The 22,469-nt window shown below is 38.7% G+C and overlaps 1 protein-coding gene across 4 annotated transcripts; it reads right to left on the bottom strand.

The window, feature by feature from the left end:
* Positions 1-614: 614 nt before the first annotated feature.
* LOC307142757 (hyccin 2) lies at positions 615-19,931 on the bottom strand. Of its 4 annotated transcripts, none has more exons than XM_079843832.1 (13): positions 19,649-19,931; positions 12,405-12,546; positions 10,453-10,510; positions 10,121-10,225; positions 9,112-9,291; positions 8,937-9,017; positions 7,182-7,297; positions 6,695-6,790; positions 6,347-6,463; positions 5,885-5,972; positions 4,635-4,785; positions 4,257-4,391; positions 621-2,229 (listed from the first exon to the last, which is right to left on the bottom strand). In XM_079843832.1, exons 3-13 carry the CDS (start codon positions 10,501-10,503, stop codon positions 1,637-1,639), a joined length of 1,713 nt encoding a protein of 570 aa, XP_079699958.1. In that variant the 5' UTR covers positions 10,504-10,510; positions 12,405-12,546; positions 19,649-19,931; the 3' UTR covers positions 621-1,636. The 4 variants fall into 4 exon arrangements, with proteins under 4 accessions (XP_079699960.1, XP_079699958.1, XP_079699959.1 ...); XM_079843833.1 differs by lacking the exon at positions 19,649-19,931 and adding an exon at positions 17,614-17,711 and having other exon boundaries at positions 956-2,229; XM_079843834.1 differs by lacking the exon at positions 4,257-4,391 and having other exon boundaries at positions 615-2,229; positions 19,649-19,927.
* Between the last annotated feature and the right edge of the window lie 2,538 nt (positions 19,932-22,469).

The raw sequence follows: 22,469 nt of genomic DNA, 5'->3' as shown, positions 1-22,469 counted from the left end.
TGACCTAATATTGTGTTGGTCCCCCTTTTGCTGCAAAAACAGCCCTGACCTGTCGAGGCATGGTCTCCACTAGACCCCTGAAGGTGTGCTGTGTATCTGGCACCAAGATGTTAGCAGCAGATTCTTTAAGTCCTGCAAGTTGCGAAGTGAGGCCTTCATGGATCGGATATGTTTGTTTTAGCACATCCCACAGATGCTTGATTGGATTGAGATCTGGGGAATTTGGAGGCCAAGTCAACACCTCAAACTCATTGTTGTGCTCCTCAAATCATTCCTGAACTGTTTTTGCTTTGTGGCAGGGCGCATTATCCTGCTGAAAGAGCCACAGCCACCAGGGAATAGCGTTTCCATGAAAGGGTGTACATGGTCTGCAACAATACGTGGCACAGTAACATCCACATGGATGGCAGGACCCAAGGTTTGCAAACTGAACATTGCCGAAAGCATCACACAGACTCCGCCGGCTTGCCTTCTTCCCATAGTGCATCCTGGTAACATGTGTTTCCCAGGTAAGCGACACACACACACACACACACACACACACACACACACACACACACACACACGATGTAAAAGAAAATGTGATTCATCATCCAGATAACAACATAGTATTAGGAATCAAGAGTTCAAAAACATTTTTATAAATTCAGCTATTATTTTGTCTTTTGGACTATATGTAAACATCTTTTATGTGAAATGTCTTAGTCAGGACAGTATTAAAAAAAAAAAAACATGCATTTTGTATGATCTCTCTTATTTTGTTAAAATTATCAACATTTTAACAGATTCTGCAAGGGGTTCACATAATTGTTCTTGCCACCGTATGTGTACATATACACATACATTATATTAGTGATACAAATACAAATATGTCCACCATATGATAACCTAATAACAGTATTGCATTGATCCCCATATAAAATATCTGTTAATATGAAAAAAACAAGTCTGAGCTCCCATGAACAGCACATTTATTCACCATTCAGCAGATAGCTTTCTATCTCTGTACAAGCAATATAGATTCTGTTAGCATATACTCTTTCTATGGTACAATAATCATTTACACAAATATACACAATTTAAAATATAAACCTGTTCGAAAGTACAACATATACTATTTTTTTCCCACGTTTTTAGCGTTTCATTGAGGCAGTCCACACAATATATTTTCTATGATGGGTGGACAGCACAGGCAACAGTAAGCTCAATCAGCACAAACCGAAACGGTGACATGGAAGAGGATTTCTTCAGGACGACCTACAGTACAGCTGGGCTGGATAAAACTCTTTGGATCATGCACTATCAGGCCTTTCGCGATGCATTGACCGTGATTGTCGGTTTTTGAAGTTCATTGCTCTGATACGGTAATGTTTGTTCCTCTTAACACCATGTTGTTATTGTATGTTTGTATGGCACATTTAAAACAGTCTTGGATCATGTACACTTGAATATGTCCTTTGTGCAAAACAAATATTTCCTCCACACTGAACCCAAGTGCATAATGTAGTGATCAAATAAAAGTCTATGAGCGCACCCTCATTCGAACACATTCACACCATAAGACAACATGCTCGTACGCATGCACGTTCTCTCTCGCTTTCTCTCACTCATGCACACGTCGACCAGCAAAATCATTTTAGACCTGTGATATAATCTGCATATTAAAACTGGGTGATCGAGACTGTTTGGACAATGGACTTCCAGAGGAGAACGGACTCCCGGGGGACAGGAGATCCTGGCTCCGCGCCGCATGCCCAAGACGTTCCTCTTGCAAGCTGATGGCCGACAGATAGTGAGCCCTGTCTGCGCTGAGGCTTCCCAGCGACAGGCTATCTGTGGGTCCCGATGAGCCATTGAGGCCGGTACAGTCAAGAGACTTGCTTGAAGACGTGCTGCTGGTTTTGGGTGGCTCACCAGCAAAGGGAGAGATGTAATGCGGGTCCAGAAAGCGCCTAGGAGCGCTGGGACTCGGACTGCGGCTGCTCTCTGCGGTACGGAGGCTGACGGCGGGGGGAGGGGACTGGTGCCTTTGGTGGAGGCTTCGGAGGGCGGCTCTGGTGTCGGCCGACGTGCTCTCCCTCTGCCTGGCTCCCGGATCTCGGGAAGGTCGAACGCCAGTTATGACCCAGTCACGTTTCACGCTGCTGGGCTGGCTGCTGCTGGAAGCCCCAGAGGAAAACCCTTCATCTGGGTCAAAAGAGTCCTCTCCGCAGCTCACGCCGTCGGCATCTAAAACACAGCGAGGGGGAAATGAGGCAGAGAAATAGAACGTTGCGTGAACTAGACCTGAATATCCTGGAGGAAATACCAGCGCTTGCAAGGCAGCAAAAAAATTGTGTTAGGTGAGCTTAGAAGTAAGCTGGGGCTTTTGGATCTGTCTCAGTGAAATGCTGCATCTGAGCTGCTTTGACACTCAGTACAGCTGAGCTTGTGTTAATTCTCCTACACAGGCTCACAGCCGGTAGAAAACGATACGACACCGTCTTTGAAGTGTCAAGCTGCGGTTACCCTAGTCTTCATTCGTTCCATTCACTTCCAACCTGTGAACGACTGTGGGAAACTCGAGCACAGGAGGAACATTTTGTTGGTGAACTCAAGTTGATTCAAGAATCACAATTCAGTATAATTACACTACCGTTCAAAACCTTATAAACCAATCAAAGTCTCATCTTCCATTTCCTTTAAAAGCCAGTTGCGCTTACACCATGGCAGAAACGCTATTAACACGGCGAGCGAAAAGACTTCTCCAGAGAGGAATCCTTTTATTTTTAATATTTAAAAATGTTTGTGTGCTGCTGCGCGTCCCTGTGTGTGTAATAAGCAGACTGTTCCCTTTAAATAACAAAAAATACTGTGCTATTGACTTTAGACCTGGTTTTTGTTGGTCAATGGCAGTCTATTTTAGTTGCCTCAAAATAGCAACGCACCAACAATGCGCCCGAACACACCTTGTTTTCAGAACAGCACGTGTGCATTTGCCATTTAAACAAAATGGCCTGGACGTGAAAATGATAACTGAGTTAGGCTGAAACTAGCAAAAAAAAAAAACACTTGCGCTGAGAGTATGATAGGGCCCTCATTTTTTTTTAACAGTCCCTATTGTAGATGTAAGAAATGTTACAATATGAGCCCACCTCAGAATTTCTTACTTCTAAAGGTCTGAAATCGCAAACTTAAATGAGTTTGGTTGGAATACAATGGAAGTGCTGGACCAATATCATAATTCTCCTTGTCTTGTTCACTTCCTGACAAAGACAGCAAGCTTTCTAGAGCTGATGCAACATAAAGAGCAAAGGATGCACACTAGATGTGCAATTGACACATGGTTATGAGTTGTAATTTCTAGCCATTTTTAATCACAATTTTACACAAAATATTCCTGTCGCAATTACAGTAGTGGGCAAAAGTAATGTCCGGCCTAAGAAAATTGACATTTTCACCCTTTGTTAAAAATGGTTAAAGATTTTGTAAGTATATTGCGCAGTTGTTTTATTTGTGATGGCAAATTGTGCGGACAATGTTTAGCCAGGCTGTCATACAACGAATTAGAAATTATGAAGACGCGCAAAAACGTATGCTTTTTCCTGTGAGCTTTTTGTTTTGCATAGAAAATAAAACTGTACTTTGCCTTTTTTTTGCCAAATAATTTTGTCAGATCAATACCTTAACCAAATTCAGTGTTTTGATCTTCCCTCATATTTAAATTACTTTAAAAAAAAAAAAACATAAAATATTTTGGACTTGAATGAACCAAAAGAAGGTCAATCACAATTCAGTATGCAAATATTATTACTAATTTGAATGCAGAACATTTTATCAATATAAATATAATGGGAATATCCGCTTAAGAAATTTAAGATGAAAGTATAGTGCACTACAAAATTGTCCTCAAAACAATTAATCTGTACACCAAGTAGCTCAAGCTAAATTAATTTCAGAAATTCATAGAGAAGAAAAAGAAGGAAAAAGACGAGAAATATCGTTCTATCTTCTTGCCTTGCAAGCACTGTAAGAGGCTCCTAAAACGAAATTGATCACAAATAAAAAGGATTAAACACAAATGATCACAATACACTAAGGTATGTGGAGACACTAGTAACAGACAGGAGGAAGTTTCCATGCAATGGGGTCATTTTAATATTGATAATAATATTAATAATGAACACTTTCTATGATGAACAAGGGCAGGGCTTGTGCATGAACTGTCTAACACCGTGACACGGTGTAATGGTGAGATGTTCCTGAGCCCTGCGTACCCCCTTGCATGGTTAGGTGAATGGTGCACTTTATCCGCCCGCGTGGCACAGGACTGTCTGGTCTCTCCGGGGAGGTGTATCGGCTGGGGGTGATGGAGGCGTAGAATTCAGCCGTGGTTGAGAAATCAAAACAATCTGAGGTGAAGACAGTGAGCGAACTAAACATGATGCTGACAGAGGGAAAATTTCACACACAAAAATGGCCTCCTTTTCCTGATGCTTGAATGGATGCAATGGAGGGACTGTTGAAGATGTCATGTTAATGTTCTGATTATGATTTTAATGATCATGAAGGAAACAAATAAGCAGAAAGCAAGCAAAATAAAAAGATTGGTATAAAAGTCTGTGTGTGTGTGTGTGCATGCATATTTTCCATACCCTCTCGTTTCCAGCGGAGGCGACGAATGGAGGCGGCAGTGACAGCTGCCTGTGAGATGCATCTCCCGGCAGGCGTTACTTCCACCTCCAGAAGGTTCCGCGAGCCCTCCGGAGGACGGGACGGAAGTGAGCGACTAATTGCATTTGCCACCTGAGGATCAGGGGTCAACATAAATGCAATGAAATATTACATTTCCATTAAGAATCATAATAATTGCTCTTGAAAGACTTTCTTGGGGTTTTTGCCACATTTTCTTCACTAGTACAGTACAATGGGGTCCAAAATTCAGACCACCAATGAAAATTATTCTATTTTGCATTTTGTCTAATTAAATAACTTAAAACATGATATTTGTAAAAAATAAAATTGCCATGAATTTTAATAGTTTAATGACTTAACATCTTTGTTGTTCCTTATTTTGCTTTAATGGCAGCAGCACTTGAGCTGCAAAAATGTCACAAGTATGGGTAAAACCTGGGCTGTGTCCGAAATCGCCCCCTATACCCTTAAATAGGGCATTATTTCAGGGGAAAGCCATTTGTAGTAGTGTCTGAAACCATAGTGGACGTTATCGAGTGCACTCATTCAATCCCATAATGCAGAGCATTAACGAGTGTACAACTGATGTACACTCAATGGCTAGAGAATATCCATAATTTACAGTGAGGGTCAAATTAATTCTTGCATATCCCCAGATGATGGCGCAGCTGAATCATCCACCCCCCCATCTATTTTCCAAATGGCTAATCCAATGTGGGAACAGCGTAATATTATCCAGGTATAAAAGATTAAATTGTTTAATTAAGGTTTAAACATGACAGACTTCAAGATAAATATTTTCATTACTACTGGAGTTTGCTAAGTTCCTAATGATTATTAAACAGCAAGCACAAACTAAGCCAAACCGGCAGCCCTTCCGGTGCACTTACTCACTGGTTTTCATTCACTCACTTAATGCAGGGAATAGTGAATGAGGGTATAGGGGGCGATTTCGAACAGCTCTGATGATGATGTTCTTGCATAATTTGAAAAGGATACTAAGAGCATTTTGTGGATCAATGCAAGCAAAAACGTCTGTTCACGATTTGAAATTTGATTTAATATTTAATCTTAATTTTATATCGTAATGTTTCTTTGCTTTACATTTTCAGTGTAGCAGACTTTCAGGCCCCACTGTATATTTCCCCAAGTGTACTGTAACAAAAGCATTTCACATAATATGTTGGCGTGCAGGCAGCTGATGACTTACCAGTAATGGCTGGGCATGGAGGTCTAGCTGTGCTCGGTAGAGGATGTCATCCAAAGCTTCCCTCCCTAGATCCCACTGCCCATTATAACTGGAGTTGATGAGAGAGAGTATCATTATGCAGATGAGATCATTAGCACACTACTCAAACAGTTAATTGAGAATTAACAGGAATTAAATATATAATGCATTTCCTTCTCTTACTAGTGTAAAAAGAAAATAGATCTGAGTGCCGCTCAGAAATGCACTACCATTTAAAATTTTGGGGTCGATAGAATTGTTTTATGTTTTTGAAAGAAGTCTCTTATGCTCACTAAGGCAGCATTTATATGATCAAAACTACAGTAAAACTTTTTATTTAGCATTCAGCATCAAATCTCCATCAAATAACTCTTTTTAGAGAAGAATAGTGGCCACTTTTTTCACGACTTGTCCTATAATAGAGATACAGCTCAGAAAACTTACATGGCATGGTAAACCGCAGTCAGCATCTGCACCATAAACTCCGGCTCCAATCGCACGCGGTTATACGGCTCCCTCCACGACTTTTGCTGCTGCCGCGGGTAACCGCACACACACAGCCTGCATAAAGAGAGAGACTCATAGAGAATCTCTAATGATATGTTTATTTGGAGGTTTTCATTCTAATGATATGACCCGCCACAGAAATCCTTTGCTCCCTCTCTCTAAATCAATATTCCATTTAATCATTCCATCTCTGCCTGTTCCAGCAAGACATTTCAGAGAAAGAGAGACAAGTCGAGATGTTCCCGGATCGTTAGCAGAAAAGGAGAACTCATGCGCCCCCCTTACCGTGTGCTCATTCTACAAGCCGATTGGTGGGAGGACGCAGGCATAAAGACCACAGCTGAGTTGTAGCAGAGCATTAGAAAAGACAGCACCTCAAACCTGCAGGAGAAACACACACACACACACACACTGCTCTTACATAACCCCCTTTGACATCTGCATAATTTTACATCAACAAATCAGACAGCGGTACATTATGAGTCAGCGACTGTCGCCGTGTATCTAGCCGGTGGAATGGGTAATAACAAATCACACTACATCTGCACCGATCTCGCTGTCAGAAAGCTCCAGCAGTGGTTTAATGAAATAAAAATGCTGAGATACCATTACAGCCTGCTGGAAAAAGTAACAGCTGAGTCACGGCAATAAAACAGTCCAGCAGGTGATGGCGTGATTAATCAAATGCCCAGAAATATTCCACACATCAAACCTACTTTCTCCACAAAGAGGAATAAAAACAAAACCTCAGTCTGACAAGAAAAAAAAGCACCTGTTCTGTGAGGTGAACGTCTCTCTCTGAGAGAGCAGGCCGCTGTACACCACCCGGATGAGGTCGTGCTGGTTCAGGGCTCCCTCGGTTAACGCCATGGACCCCAGGCTGGATGGCTGCGTTAAACATAAAAGTATTCAGCTTTAATCATTCATTCGTTTAAATGGATAGTTAACCCAAAAATGAAACGTTAAAAAAAAAAAAATGTCCTGGCTAATCCAAGCATGTAAATGGCAGCCCAAAATTTGAAGCCCAAAAAAGTGAATCCATCCATTATTTAAGAAAAATATCCATATTTAAACCTTTATAAAGTGAATTATCTAGCTTCCAGCGAACCGAAAGTGTAACGCCTCACGCAGTGCAAAACGCTTACACTACGTCCGACGACACCGTCGTGCCAATTACGCTTTTTCCGTAAATTGAATATGGAAGACGGTCCACAGAAGCTAGATATTTTACTTTATAACGTGTTAAATATGGATCTTTTTCTTCCACAAACCCATCGATTCACTTCAGAAGGCCTTTATTAACCCCCGGAGCTGTGTGGATTACTTTTACAATGGATGGATAAACTTTTTTGGGCTGCCATTTATAATGCTTGGATTAGCCAGGACAGTTTTTAATATAACTCCGATTGTATTAGTCTGAAAGAAGAATGTCATACACCTAGGATGGCTTGAGGGTGAGTAAATCATGGGGTAATTTTCATTTTTGGGTGAACTATCCCTTGAAGACCAACAAATAATAACTGTAAACAGTTATAAAATATTCAATTAAATTATGCCTTCACAGCCTTATTAAGTTCAATGAAAACATTCTTTATGATATTACTTGTGGAATGGGACTTATTTTCATTGGCAGAGCATGTAAACAAGTGTCAGATGGAGTTTAACCTGCTGAAAAGCATCTTAAACCAGTCTATACTGGTTTGCCTGGTCTATTTGGCTAGTTTTAGAAGGAGTTGGTGCACGTTTTAGATGAACAAGCTTGGCAAAGGGTGGGAGATCCTCTTAAAACAGCTAAGACATTATTAAAATTTAATCAAATTAGCCCTTGTATTATGTTACGGGTCAATTTCCAGTTCCCATACATGGCCGGTCGCCTGGTGCATCTCTACTATTATGCAAAGAAATTCCACTGCATGCATATTCAGTTCAGAGGAAATCGAACCCATGATTTTGCCATTGTTAAAGCCATGCTCTACTGCTTAAACTTCAGAAAAGCATGCTGTGCTTTACAACACTTCTTGCTTAAAATGTTTTTTAAAATGGTTATAAAACTGTTTTATAATATTCACATAGTTGTTACATTGTTTTAAATCAAATTTTCTCCTTTTTTGGTAGTGTGTGAAAATGCTGTTTTAACAGATTTATTTCAATCTTTCATAAAATGATTTTTGGTGAATTGTATTGAATCCACTTAGGGTCAATTTGACCCCGACCATAACAATTGTACCCAGATTTTAAACCTATAACAAGAGCTTGATTAAACAAGCTAATACCTGCAAACCAGATGGTTTTGGCTAAGATTTTGCAGCTAGCAACACACTTTGTAAAAATCGAGGCTTTCTGGCTTTTTGTAGGTTGACGCATTACTCTCTAGTTTCCCATTCCAAGCTAAATGCAACCAGATATGCATTTTGTGTGCGTAACAACAGGATACATCATCGCCATTGATCTGACACTGATATCCCCTGTAGCTCAGACATCCGATAAAGATCAGATTAAAAAGTTTGTATTTTACTTCACTTCATACCTCATGGTATATTGAAGGCTTAGAGAGAGTTGGAATGGTGAATGACAGCAGCTTGCCATTTCCTTTACTGTCTACAATTTCCTGTAACAGATGATGTACACATACCATATGTCATTGTTAGCTATTGAATTTCAGGACATTACAGGTAATGCTAGCACAATGACCAATCTCTCACCAGGTTATAGATCCCCAGTAGCAGGGCTTCCACACAGCCATTGCGGTAGCGCTCTCTGCTGGCTGAATGCCGCAAGTACACCCAGATGAGTTCAGGCAGGAACTGCAGGGTAAACCGACGCAAACCCTCCTCTGAGCTCCGGTACAACTCAAATAACTGATGACACACCGGAGCCAGCAGCTAGAGAGGAAGGAAGAAGAAAAAAGAGACAGTGATATAAAGTCAAAGAGACAGTATGGGACATAGGCACTGAGAGGAATCCTTTTTTGCAACATGAACAAAAAAACCCTCCCACACCAGCATAAGGACAGCATATTTAAAAAATAAAACTGAACATAACAGGTCAAGATATTAAAAGACAATACTAAATAAAAACGGATTCAATCAGAATCAGATTTTTTTCCTTATAAATTTTACTGTTATTTTAATTCACAATTTTTTCAGACATTTTCATAAACAAAATATATACATTTTATTAAACAAATAAAAATTAACTAAGATCTCACAGGCATGGGAAAATATTTACCATTAATAATATATGTATTATTAATTTTTGGCGTTATGTATGTACTATTATGGTATTTATTAATATTTTTAACAAGTTTTCATTTTCATTTTAGTTTAAGTTGTAGTCATTTTGTTGCATGCTTTGTCATTTTTTTATATTTTCTTCAATATTTCCATTTAGCTTTAATGTATTTTTATTTCTGTTTTAGTTTTATTAAATGTAGTACTACCACTTGCAAAATGTCTTTAAGTTTTAAGTGTTTTATCTAAAATTTTTATTTTATGTTATTTGAGCTTTCATGTTTAGTTACCAATAACAGCACTGAATAATCTGAACAATCTGAAGTCTCAACCCACATCGTGCCATTTTAAGTCACCTTTGAAAGCTTATATAAACATGTGCTTTCAGAAGGAATCATCACCCAACACAGACCCTTTTGACAAGAAAATACCAATGACATTTTTTAATAAAACATAAATGGTTTCAAACACTTCATCGTACCTCACTGCAGGGCTGCTCCTGAATAACAGTATAAAGAGCATGTATCAGAGCTTTCTTCAGACGCAGGCTGCCAGAATAGCTGCGGATTTGCTCGTCAGGTAAGGTCTAAAGAGGAGAGACGGTGGATTGTATGACTAAGCAGCCTCAACCTGAATCAGCCTGGAACTGAATACTTGGAGGCTGAAATATTCCTCCAATATGTTCTGAGATTCCGAATCCAAATGTGGTTAATGGGACATTGCGCTCAGATCACTTGGGAACCGAGGGCTTAATTTGACGGAGCTATATAAAAAACAACATATTAAAGTCTGCAAGGATGTCAAATTTCTCACCTTGAACTCTGAGAGCCATTCCTCCACCACCCCACGCTCTGAGCAGAGCATGGTCCTCCTGACAGAGAAAATAACGGAAATATGAAGAAAGGAAGAAAATGTGTAAAGAAAATTAATATTAGTACCACACTTGCACCAAAATTAAATTTGACACACCTGTCAATTTCTCTGAAATTAGAGAATTTGCCAAGCAAATGTTTCTCATCGAGCATGAATATATTTTGCATTATCCCATTAAGTACTATGCAAAACAGTTTCATGGCAGGTTCACATTTTATATAGCCCTATATACACGCACTACCATTCATAAGTTTGGACACACTTGGACTGAATTTATGTTTATCATCATTATCTTCCTCTTTTAATGTAAAAGTTTATGCTTACATACCTAAAATTTGGTATATTACACTACCTTTCAAAAGTTTGGAGTCAGTAAGATAATTTTGTTTTTAAATAAATTCATACTTTTATTCAGCAAGGATAAATATAGCCTATTAAATTGATTAAAAGTGACAGTAAAGATATTTATAATATTAGAAAAGATTTCCATTTTAAATAAAAGATGTTATTTTGAACTTTTTACCAAAGAATCCTGAAAAGAAAATTATGATTTCCACAAAAAAATAAAGCAGCACAACTGCTCACAACTTGGTATATTTTATATTTACATTATACACATACATACATATATATATAAAAACAGTTATTTTAATTTGTAATATTTGATAATAGTATTGTTATTGTTTATCAAATAAATGCTGCCTTGCTGAGGATGAGAGATTCTAACCAACTCCGAACTTTTGGAGCTAGCGAACATTTCTTTACAAAATGCTTTCCCTCCCGTTTTTTTAGTGAATGACTAAGGCCTTACAGAAAAATACAGTAAATACACATGATTAAACCAGCCTAATCTGGTTTACTGATCTTAGCTGGTCTCCTTTCTTGGTCACGCTGGTCAGACGCTTGGTTTTGGTCACTTTTTAGCACTTTTTTACCGTTTCATATTTTAACTATTAAAACATTATTTGATTAGCATGAATTTAAAAACTTGCGGTAATTGTACCGTCCAGCATAGAGACTATCTTGGCACATTTAGGCCACGCTCACACCGGGGGGAAAAAATCCAACCCTCTCAATCGACTTTGTATTGCGTGAAGCGGCCTCCTTGTCATTTCTGACTTATAACAACAAAAAAAACAATGTCTAAAAGCTGGTATGTGACGGGGTGTACAGCAAACAAGCTAAAAAACCCAGAACTAAGTCTTTATAAGTTGTCGACCCAAAAAGACAAAAAGTGGAGACAAAAGTGGACACAGACAATAAGATGTGAAGCATCAGCAGGAAGAATGGGTAAATTGTGGGATCCTGACACTCGGCATGCCTACATGTGCAGTAAACATTTTGTCACAGGCAAGTCAAATATCCAAATATCAGTTTTATACATTATATTTTAGCATATCCTGTCGCCGATTACGTTCCCCTCCAATGGGCGTAGTTCTCAAAGTAATATGACCCGTTGCGCTCTGTCTCAATTAGTAGTGCAAATTAATAGTGCTGCTAATTTTATTTGTGGTTTAACAACTTTTTGAACATTTCCAACACATTGAGCAACACCGCGATAATACTGATAACTGTGACCATTTTGGTCACTATAATCGTGACATGAATTTTTCATACTTGACTAGGAGACCATCTGGCTTGGCTGGTAGACCAGTTTAAACCAGCTAAGACCAGCATAAACCATCCAAGACCAGAAAACCATCTGGTTTAAGTGTGTTTTTTTTTCAGCAAGGTTGAGCCTCTTCAAAGAATCCCTGGAAATATGAGATAATTTGATTTCCTCAACATTCACTACGCAATTCCCGTTTTTTCATGTGTGTTAACTATAGTTTTAAAATGTGCACATTTTTATTTACTCCACAAAACCCATTTTAGTATTCATTGTGGCTCACCTGACTCAAACCCAGCTCACAAGTGTAGACAAGGAGAGATGTGGCTCAGATTCTCCATGTCTCTTGATCTCTGGTCAAACAGCCGGCAGATAAAAAGATGATGCACACATCCTCCTCAAAAACTCCATTAAAGCTCACACACCTGCCCAACACACAGAGCATCACAGTTACTACAACAACTGTGGGCTTATGTTCCAAACTGAAAGCTTAATAGTGCAAACACACGCAGGTGTTGCCCCATTCTGTCCTGATACAGGGTGTCTGTGTTGTTTATGCATGTGTGTGTGTGTGTGTGTGTGTGTGCAGCTCTTAAAATGGCAGGCTCTGCATATGGCAGTGTGATGGTGAGGGGGAGTGTGCTCTGCTCTGATTAGAAAGTAGCATACTGGTGGTTTGGGAGTGAATCTGAGGTGAATTGAACAGATGCTTTACACGCTAAACGAAATCTGCCAACATCCCAAATCCTACTTGTGCTGTCAAGACATGACCTAAGATAGCCTAAAGGAAGCAGAACTAACTGCACTTCATTTAAAGATTTGCATATATACAGGCACTATTCATACCTGAATGTTGCAACTAACATCAAACAAATATAAATTTAGTCATATATTTAAATGGACTCATTCTATACTTTAGGGTGCACTTCACAACAGCAAAAGTTTATCGGTTTAACGTATCAGTGTAAAGTATCTAATCTTAATGTTACAACAAAAAAAAATCCCTGGTGTGTTTGTCAACTGTGTTACGGACAAAGTGTATGCCACTACACACACTGATTAAGTGATAGTGACTGAGTTTGTTCGACTCAAATATACAATTTTTTCTTTTTTTTGTCTATTCCGCCATATGTACAGTGACTATTTTGGAAAGACTTCTAAGATTTGTAATTTTGCAGATATTTGTGTAAAATTATCAGCATGGTCACTGAGGACAAGAACTATTTCATTATTTGCTGTATTTTGATTGATTCCGTAGACACCAGTGTTAATATCTGAACTATAAACATTTATCCCAGTACATCTGAGATTATTGAAATATTTGTAACATGGAAATAACAATTCTGTGTGGTCAAAAAGACCGTTTCATACCTAGATAGCCTAACTGCTTTTCTGGGGCGGCAGCAACGTGAACACAGATTTGAATGTTCTTGTTTGATTTTGTCAAAGGTTTAATAGACACTAGCGAATTGTTGTCATTTAGGAATGAGATTGTGTGAGTGTTTGAACTAACGATTAATCATGCTACTTAAATTTTTATCATAAATCTACTTCAGAGATCATTTTGATAGTTTTAAACTCCAGTACATGTGGAACTATACTCTGAAATAATATCAAAAGCAGCAGTCTAGATATTTGAAATGTAAAAAATTTTTTTTTTTTTTTTTTTAAATCAGTCAAAACATAGTTGACGCAAGTAATGTAGTTGACAGGGTAACAGTTGAAACTGTCACCATTTTGCCTAATAATTTTAATCGCAGGCCTTGTCTGGCCAACCAAATGTTATTTTATTGATCAGGTCACCTCACATTTGAATATTTATTTGAAATAAAATCATAGAAATATTGCAAACCATAGAAATGTACCCAACATAGTTGATGGGCAATTAATATACTCCTTGACAATAGGTCATTACAGATAACATATAGAAAAAATTAAGAGGATATTTACCATACATAATGTGTTCAAAATATCTGCCGCAGAAGAAAATGACATCACATGATTCTGGTCACATGGTTTAAGGTTTTCAAGGGGTGTTAGGTTAGTAACATAGTTTACGGAATTTTTGCTGCCATTAATAAAATAAAATATGTTCTTATTTGAAAGAAAAATAAATAAATTTTTCTAAGGTATATGTTGATTTCAGAAATAAATTAAAGATACATTTTTTATTTTGAACTCAAGACCCACTCACTCCAAAAAGCGGACACTTAAGAAGATCTGTTAGATAAAAAAATACTATCATTAATGGACATGAAATGTACCCTAAATTATAGAATGACCCGGTAACTTCTTTAAAGGGATAGTTCACCCAAAAATGAAAATACTGTCATTTACTTACCCTTATGTTGTTGAAAATCTGATATTTTTGAAGAATGTTGGTAACCAAACAATTGACTTTCATAGCAAGAAAAAAAAACTACTATGGAAGTCAATGGCTACTGTCAACTGTCTGGTTATCAAAATTCTTCAAAATTTAATTTGTGTTCAACAGTAGAAAGAAACTCAGGTTTGGAAAAACATAGGGGTGAGTAAATGATGACAGAATTTCCATTTTTGTGTGAACTATCCCTTTAAGAATGCATGTGAGAATTGGCTACATGTCAACGAATGCAACTTGGTAGTTTTGGTCATGTATATCAGCATTTTTTAAAAGGGGTGATTGATTGCCCCTTTTTACAAGATGCACAATAAGTTTCTGATCTCCCCAGAGTGTGTATGGGAAGTTTTAGCTCAAAATAACCCACAGATAATTTTATACAGCATGTTAAAAATGTCACTTTGAGGGTGAGCAAAAATGTGCCGTTTTTGTGTGTCCCTTTAAATGCAAATGAGCTGCTGCTTACGGGGCGGAGCTTCAAGAACTCCAGTTAGCAGCTCTGATAACCTCACGCAGACAGGCAATGAAACTTTTCAGCCTTATGTTCAAACCTGAGTTGGACAATGATGGAGAGACTCAAGAAGAAGTGACAACATGTAGAATGCAACAATTTATGTCGCTGATGCGGCGTTAACTATCTTTAAGTCATTGATTAGCATATTCTGTCATGATAATCTCACCCCCTTTGTTGTGTGTTCCCGGGGGCGGGTTTATGTAAGTTTCAGGGTTAGTGATGTCACTAACCCGGGAGGAAGCTTGTGTAGTCCCTACCAGCCATTTGTTGTAGTCCTTAACTCTTTCCCCGCCAAACACAGAATTTTCCGTTATTTGTGAGAAAACGCTTCCCCGCCACACACAGAATTTTCCGTGTTTCCACTGTTATACGCTAGGGAGCGCTGTTACGCATCTTTTGAATAAGTACAGAATCTCCTGATCAAAACAGATGAGAAAGACGCAAAAAAAAAACGATCGTATGCAAGCAGATGCATATCGTTAGCCTCATAGCATAATTGCCTAAGTCATATTTCAATGTTTTTGGTAAACAAGAAAAAAAACATTTTTAGGTATTTTTTCACAGTAAAGTTAGGCAGATATCTCAATTGGGCCAACAAATGACTTAGGCAATTATGCTATGAGGCTAACGATATGTAAAATAACGTGATCAACATTAAACATCATATAAATCAAAACTGCCTAATGTTACGGAATGAAATATCGACCCAGGACGAGCTATAGGACTGAGCAAGCATTAGGGCTGTTGATGGACTCGATCTACTCCATCTGTGGTTGATCATCACTCTGAATCTGATTTGGATGTAGTCTTTGACAAAAACTTGATTTTCTAAGACAAAAACGTATATTATATATTATAAAACACATATTCAAGTGTTGATAAAAAAAGGAATGCATGAAGCTAGAATAAACCGTTTTTTTTTTGTTTAAGGGCGTTTTCACATCTACCTTGTTTGGTCCGGATTTTCGGACTTTTCAGTTTGGTCCGAATCAAAATTGCAGGTGTGAAACCTCCCCCGTACCACGGTCCGGACCAAACAGACGAAATTTGGTCCAACGAAAAGAGGTAGTCTCGGTCCGGATCAAACTGAACAAAGGTTTGGTTCGTTTCTAGTGTGAAAGCATTTTCTGTATGGTTCTGACTTTCAGACCATTTACAGGAAGTTCCTGTTTATGTTTAAATATTATAACGTTATTTTTAAATTCAATCTAGGCTACATTGATTATGAAAAGTAAAAATATGCGCAATATGTCAGGAGACAGAAAGTCAGAAATAATTTTGAACGAAATTTTGTATGATTTTGCTTAGAAAGCATTTCTTTAATGGGAATTTCGTTTTGTATAAATTGTATCTTAATTTTAATCAACGTTTAATCAGATAATTGCCTGGATTTAACAAATAAGAAGCAAATAGTCTATAGCAGACAATAATCGCGGGAGCGATCATATGCTTTGCACATGAACAGGAGCGTGTCTCAAATAAACCGAAACTCAGCAGGCTACTTGCCTCACAAACATGAGAAATATGTGTATATAAAGCTTGAAATGTCCACTTTTAAACGTAACGAATAAAAAATAGTCAAGCAATGCGCACGGTTCAATAGTGGCAACCACGATATGCGTCCGTTCATTCATTCTTGTCAAAGACGCTGACGTCAGACACACGTCCGTTTACAAACCAATCAATGTCCAGATGTCGCCCACATAGATGATGACGAGTGGACGCAAGTGCGTCATGTAAGGTTCTTTAGTCCGCTCACATAATTGCAATGTGAAACCAAACCAAAACTAACCGAATATATAAAAAGTATCAAAACATGAACTTCGGTTCGGACCTTGGTGCGGACTTTCAGGTGTGAAAACGCCCTAAAAGAAGAGGGTCTGTTTTTATTTTTATATATTGCATGCTCATATATTCATACAACAAAATATTCTATTACATTTTTGTGAAAATTATCAAAAACCCTGGCTGGCAACTTTTTTTAAAAACACTAGCAGGGAAAGAGTTAAAAAGCTATTTCTTTAAAAGAAAATATCTCCCTTTGCTTTGAACGTTAAACAACATCTGCAAAGTTACGATGCTCATTCTCAAACAGCAACATTATACACTAAATAAAGTTAAAAAAGTGAAATCATAATCTACCACCCCTTTAAATTTAAATTTTAGTAAAATGTTAGTAAATTCCTCTATTCAAGAAAGTACATCGTTTTTTTTCTTTAAATTCAGGCAGTGGATATCAGAAATGTCCTCTGGTGTAACATGCTTTACTTCCCCTAAAAGCAAATAGAAAGTGTTTGTTTGTTTGTTTGTTTGTTTGTTTGTTTAGCAGGAGCCAGACAGTAAAGGAAAAGCAGTATTGTTAAATATTCAGTCACTTTTTCCTTTAAACATGAATTTTAACCTAAAATCTTGACACTGTAACAAAAATTCACGGACATGTTATGTCAGCTACCCATTCAAAGGTTTATCCTGAGGCTCTGCAACACTTGACTCAACCATGACTAAAATATTTGAAAAATCCAACGTGGCTGCAACAATTGCAGTGAAAAACTCCCCTCTTTACACAGAAGCCGCAGACCTATAGTATTAACGCCTTACCTCAAGACGGGGACAATCTGCCTGACCAAAACATTCCTCTGATGCGTGGACGCAACACGGTTAACTCGCCTGCTCTCCAACCCTTGCCAACGGGTAAGAAGCTTACAAGATTCAGTGCCAGATAATTAAGTGTATACAGTCCCCCCCGAAGAGGGACGCACAGCCAAGCCTAAAATAGCCATTGTGAAAGAGCTTAGTACAAAGAGAGAGGACGAGGGAAAATGAGAGGTGATTTCACTGAACGGAGATCAAAGTAGTACACATTCAACGAGCATTAACAAGAGAGTTTACTATGATCGGCCTGTCGACTGCAGCGGGACACAACAGAAAGGTCATTGTTAAATAGGTTGCGCAACACACTCCACATACTCGACTGAAAACGCACTCCAAACTGTCACAGACACACAATTGTACCTGCACTGACACTCAAAATCTCATTAAACACAGGGATGCGCATACATCACGTTCCCATAGTGAGGTCAAACATATGGACAGATGGCTATACGAGCATATGCACTCCTAGCATATGCATGCGTTCAAACGCACCAAGCATTATTTTGTTCTGACAGTGCGAGATGCGTCTCATCACTCTCAATCCTGTCAAATTAGCCAGATGGTGTCTAATCTCGCCCGGGCAAATCTCTGTGCTGCACAGAATACAAGTCCTTGGCAAGGGTCACAATCCAGCTCCTCCGAGATGAAAACAACTCCTTGTCTAGGGCAAAAAAGACCAGAGTTTGTTTAATGAACTACTCTAGGGTTACATCAGTGGCAAATCAAGCCCTAGTGATTACTGCCATCCTTCCTATGCCATTTGACTGTGGTTTTTCAGTGAACGCTGGCTTCCTGCTCTCAACACTGGTGCATCTGTGTTTGGAGGGGTTGAGATCGCACACTTCATCCTGCTGGTTTATAGGTGTGCCTTGCTGGCATCTGTTTACTTTGTGCATGAGAGTTAAAACTGATGTTATGCCAGAAGGTGGAATTGTGCCAACGTGTGTGTGTGTGTGTGTGTGTGTGTGTGTGTGTGTGTGTGTGTGTGTGTGTGTGTGTGGTGCTAATGTCTCCAGAGAACAGAGAATGCATATTAAAAAATGCTTTAAAAATTAGCTGAAGCCATTATGTTGATACTTTAGGGTGTATGTTTCTTTAAAAGAAATCAAAACAGATGATATGCATCTTTTAAACATATTAACCAATTCAGACCCCATGTGGATTCCGCTGGACATCATTTTTTTCTTTGTTTTTAATGTTTGTTTGTTTTATTTTGGTGTTCGCCAAATTATAAAAGAGAGATTTGGATGCAGTTAAATCAATTTATGAGTTTTTGTCAACAACAAAATCTGAAAAATAATAGCCCTCTCAGGTTTCCAAATATTACATAATTTTAACTATTACATGTTAAAAATACAGCACTAAAAGTGTACAATAAATGTAAATGCTTAGCCTGAAATGTTTATTATTAATTTATTTGTTTTTCATATTGTTTTTAATGATTTAAGCGTTTCATGTGTTTACAGTGATACTATTTTAGCTAACAAAACTAAAATCAGCCATCAAATCCATTTGTATAATTATTTGAATGTACAATCTACTGCAATATATAGAGAAATAAATATATATACATTTTTAAACTCGATAGTTTTGTTTAGGCTATTTTAATTTATGGTAGCATTTACATTTCAATTTAACCGTTTAACAGACAATTCTATGAGGCGACTTACAAATGAAATTTGTATTTAGAGCAGAAACAAGCATGACCATATTGTTTGTGTCCTTGGAACATAATTCGAGTCGGAACGGGTTATACAAACAATGTTATGCAATCATACACGACATGCTGTTGTTAACTTTTTAGTGACCATAAATGTAATTGAATACATGTAACGTTAATAAACATTCGGCCTAAAATTTAAATATAACCTAATCAGGGTCATCTTCCAACTTAAGTGTCTCAAATGTAGCCCATTTAAATAGCCTCGTGTATGCTCATACACACAGATTTTTATCAATGGTATGGTTCTGAATTACATACCAGTAGGATCTGGACTCCTCCGGATGCTGCAGATGATCGCTAGAGTCCTTGAGCAAAGCTGCAATGCGCCTTAAAGGACAGACCCGACACAACGACCACCTCTGAGATCAAGCTGAACATTACTTGTACAATCCCACCGGACCTATACTATTAATATCAAGGAATCGATGGGTTAAAAAAAGGCCTTGCGTTTGCCAGACCAAAAGGTTCACTGCCGTGTTGACATCATCATGTATCTCCTCTCTCTAGCTCTTCCTGCCAACTTGCAGCTATTTACCTGACCAATTGAGTCGCTCTGATCGAGCCCTCGCGGCGGCTGGCCAATAGATGCGCAGTGCGGTGATTTGTGAGCTGAGCGGTGCTCATCGCACTGCGCGGCTATTGGCCAGCCGTGTCGTGGGCTTGATCAGAGCGACTCAATTGGTCAGGTGAATAGGTGAACCCAGAGTAAAAACGCTCTCAGAGAAGTGCAAGTTCCTATCAAAGAGACTAAAAATGAATAGGGGTATATTCATTTTCATGTTTGTATTTCTCTTGTGGTATAATGATTTGTGGGCGTCATGAAACTACAGTCAATAGTCTGGCCGTTGTTGCTCTGCATTTTTCATAATGGATGGGGATATGTAAAGGGGTAGGCTACTTCAGCGCTGGGAAGATGAACGTGTATTGAAACTGGGTCATTTATGTAGTAGAAATTATTTTTGAATTTGGTGCCTTCTAGACTGAGAAAAGACAGAATTTTTTTTTTGTCTCATGTGGATGAAAGACAACAACTCCCAGAATGCACTTGCTTCACTGCCCAACAAGGCCACTCCCAAACACGGCGGTACCGCCCCCAACGTCGTTTTGATATTCATAGTAATAAAATCTAAAAACTGAACGTGTCTTTTCAATAAAGCGTGAGTGAGCCGAACGAAAGTCACGACACAAACGTAGCAGGAGTCAGATTTCATTCATCACGAGAGAAGAGCTGAGTTAAGTACGGCAGTCATTCACAACGCATGTCCAGTCTGGCACATTATCAGACCATGCCTATGGAAGCTTAACTTTCATAGGAATTCATTGAAAAACTCACTTTGCTCCATACCGCTCCATTATGAATGCCCGAGCCGAGCGGCAGCGGCCGTGCACATTTACATTCTGTGAGTGAGATCTCTCCCCTGTGGACGGGTTGATAACATGCGGAACTAGCTCCTTCTACTGGCTGTAGTCTTTAGGCTCTGGCCAAAAAATCCTCAAACGATGCAAAAATGACGATATTTGCATAACCTGAGGATTTTTTCCGGAGAAATAAAATGCATACCGGTAATTCTCTCGTCTCAGGGGGACATGAGGGGGGAAAGTAACCCTTTAAGTTACTTTGCACGAGATCATGTGATTAATAGAATATTGTAAACTTCAGGTAGTTTTATGCCCCTTTTTTGTATTTTTGCTAAATGAAGGTCATATCAACATCAGCATTTTTGCATAATTTCAAATGACTTTTTAATGACGTTTTTAATGGCTTTCCACAAAGTTTAGGAGTGTGTTTCTGGGAATTTTTGACCATTCTTCTAGAAGTGCATTTGTGGCTCGCAGTCTCCGCTCTAATTCATCCCAAAGGTGTTCTTTCGGGTTGAGGTCAGGACTCTGTGCAGGCCAGTCAAGTTCCTCCACACCAAACTCGCTCATCCATGTCTTTATGGACATTGCTTTGTGCACTGGTGCGCAGTCAGTCATGTTGGAACCGGAATGGGCCAGGAAGTTGGCAGCATGAAATTGTCCAAAATGTTATGGTATACTGAAACAACCCCACACCATAATCCCCCCTCCACCAAACTTTACACTTGGCACAATGCAGTCAGGCAAGTGCCGTTCTACTGGCAACGAAACCCAGACTCATCCATCAGATTGCCAGACAGAGAAGCGTGATTGGTCACTCCAGAGAACACGTCTCCACTGCTCTAGAGTCCAGTGACGGTGTGCTTTACACCACTGCATCCGACGATTTGCATTGCACTTGGTGATGTAAGGCTTGGATGCAGCTGCTCGGAAACCAAGGAAACCTATTCCACGAAGCTCTCTACGCACTGTTCTTGGGCTAATCTGAAGGCGACATGAAGTTTGAAGGTCTGTTGCCAACTTCTGTGGACTGTGCACCTCGGCAAGCGATGACCCTGCTCTGTGATTGCTGTTGTTCACAATTGCTTCCACTTTGTTATAATACCACTAACAGTTAAAAGCTGAATATTTTGTAGTGAGGAAATTTCACGACTGGACTTACTGCACAGGTGGAAACCTATCACAGTACCACGCTTGAATTCACTGAGCTCCTGAGAGTGACCCATTCTTTCACAAATGTTTGTGGAAGCGTCTGCATGCCCATGTGTTTGATTCTATAAACCTTTGGCCATGGAAGTGATTGAAACACCTGAATTCAGTGATTTGGAGGGGTGTCCCAATACTTTTGGCAATATAGTGTATGCAATCATAAAAATATACATCACATTTTATATACATACATACATATGTTGAGGTGTATTTGTCGAATTATGCAAACGTGAGAATATTATTTAATCAGATCAGTACACATAAAGACAGAATTGACAATTCTCCTCAATTGGCTGTATATGTGATTTTTGAAAAATGTTTTAATAGAGATGATTTTTTCTTAAAGTACACTGGACCAAAAGTGTCCAAAGATGAAGAAACTTCCATTAACAGAAAGCTTGTTTTATTATTAACCATCTTACCAACTACTGATTTATTGTATTTTTAAAGAGAATACTTTAAGTTGGAACATTAAAGCATAAATAAGATAAGAAAAGAAAAGACAATTAGA

This window comes from Gobio gobio, assembly GCF_949357685.1.
Source record: "Gobio gobio genome assembly, chromosome: 19".
NCBI lineage: Eukaryota > Metazoa > Chordata > Actinopteri > Cypriniformes > Gobionidae > Gobio > Gobio gobio.
This window is presented reverse-complemented; position numbering and strand designations above follow the sequence as displayed.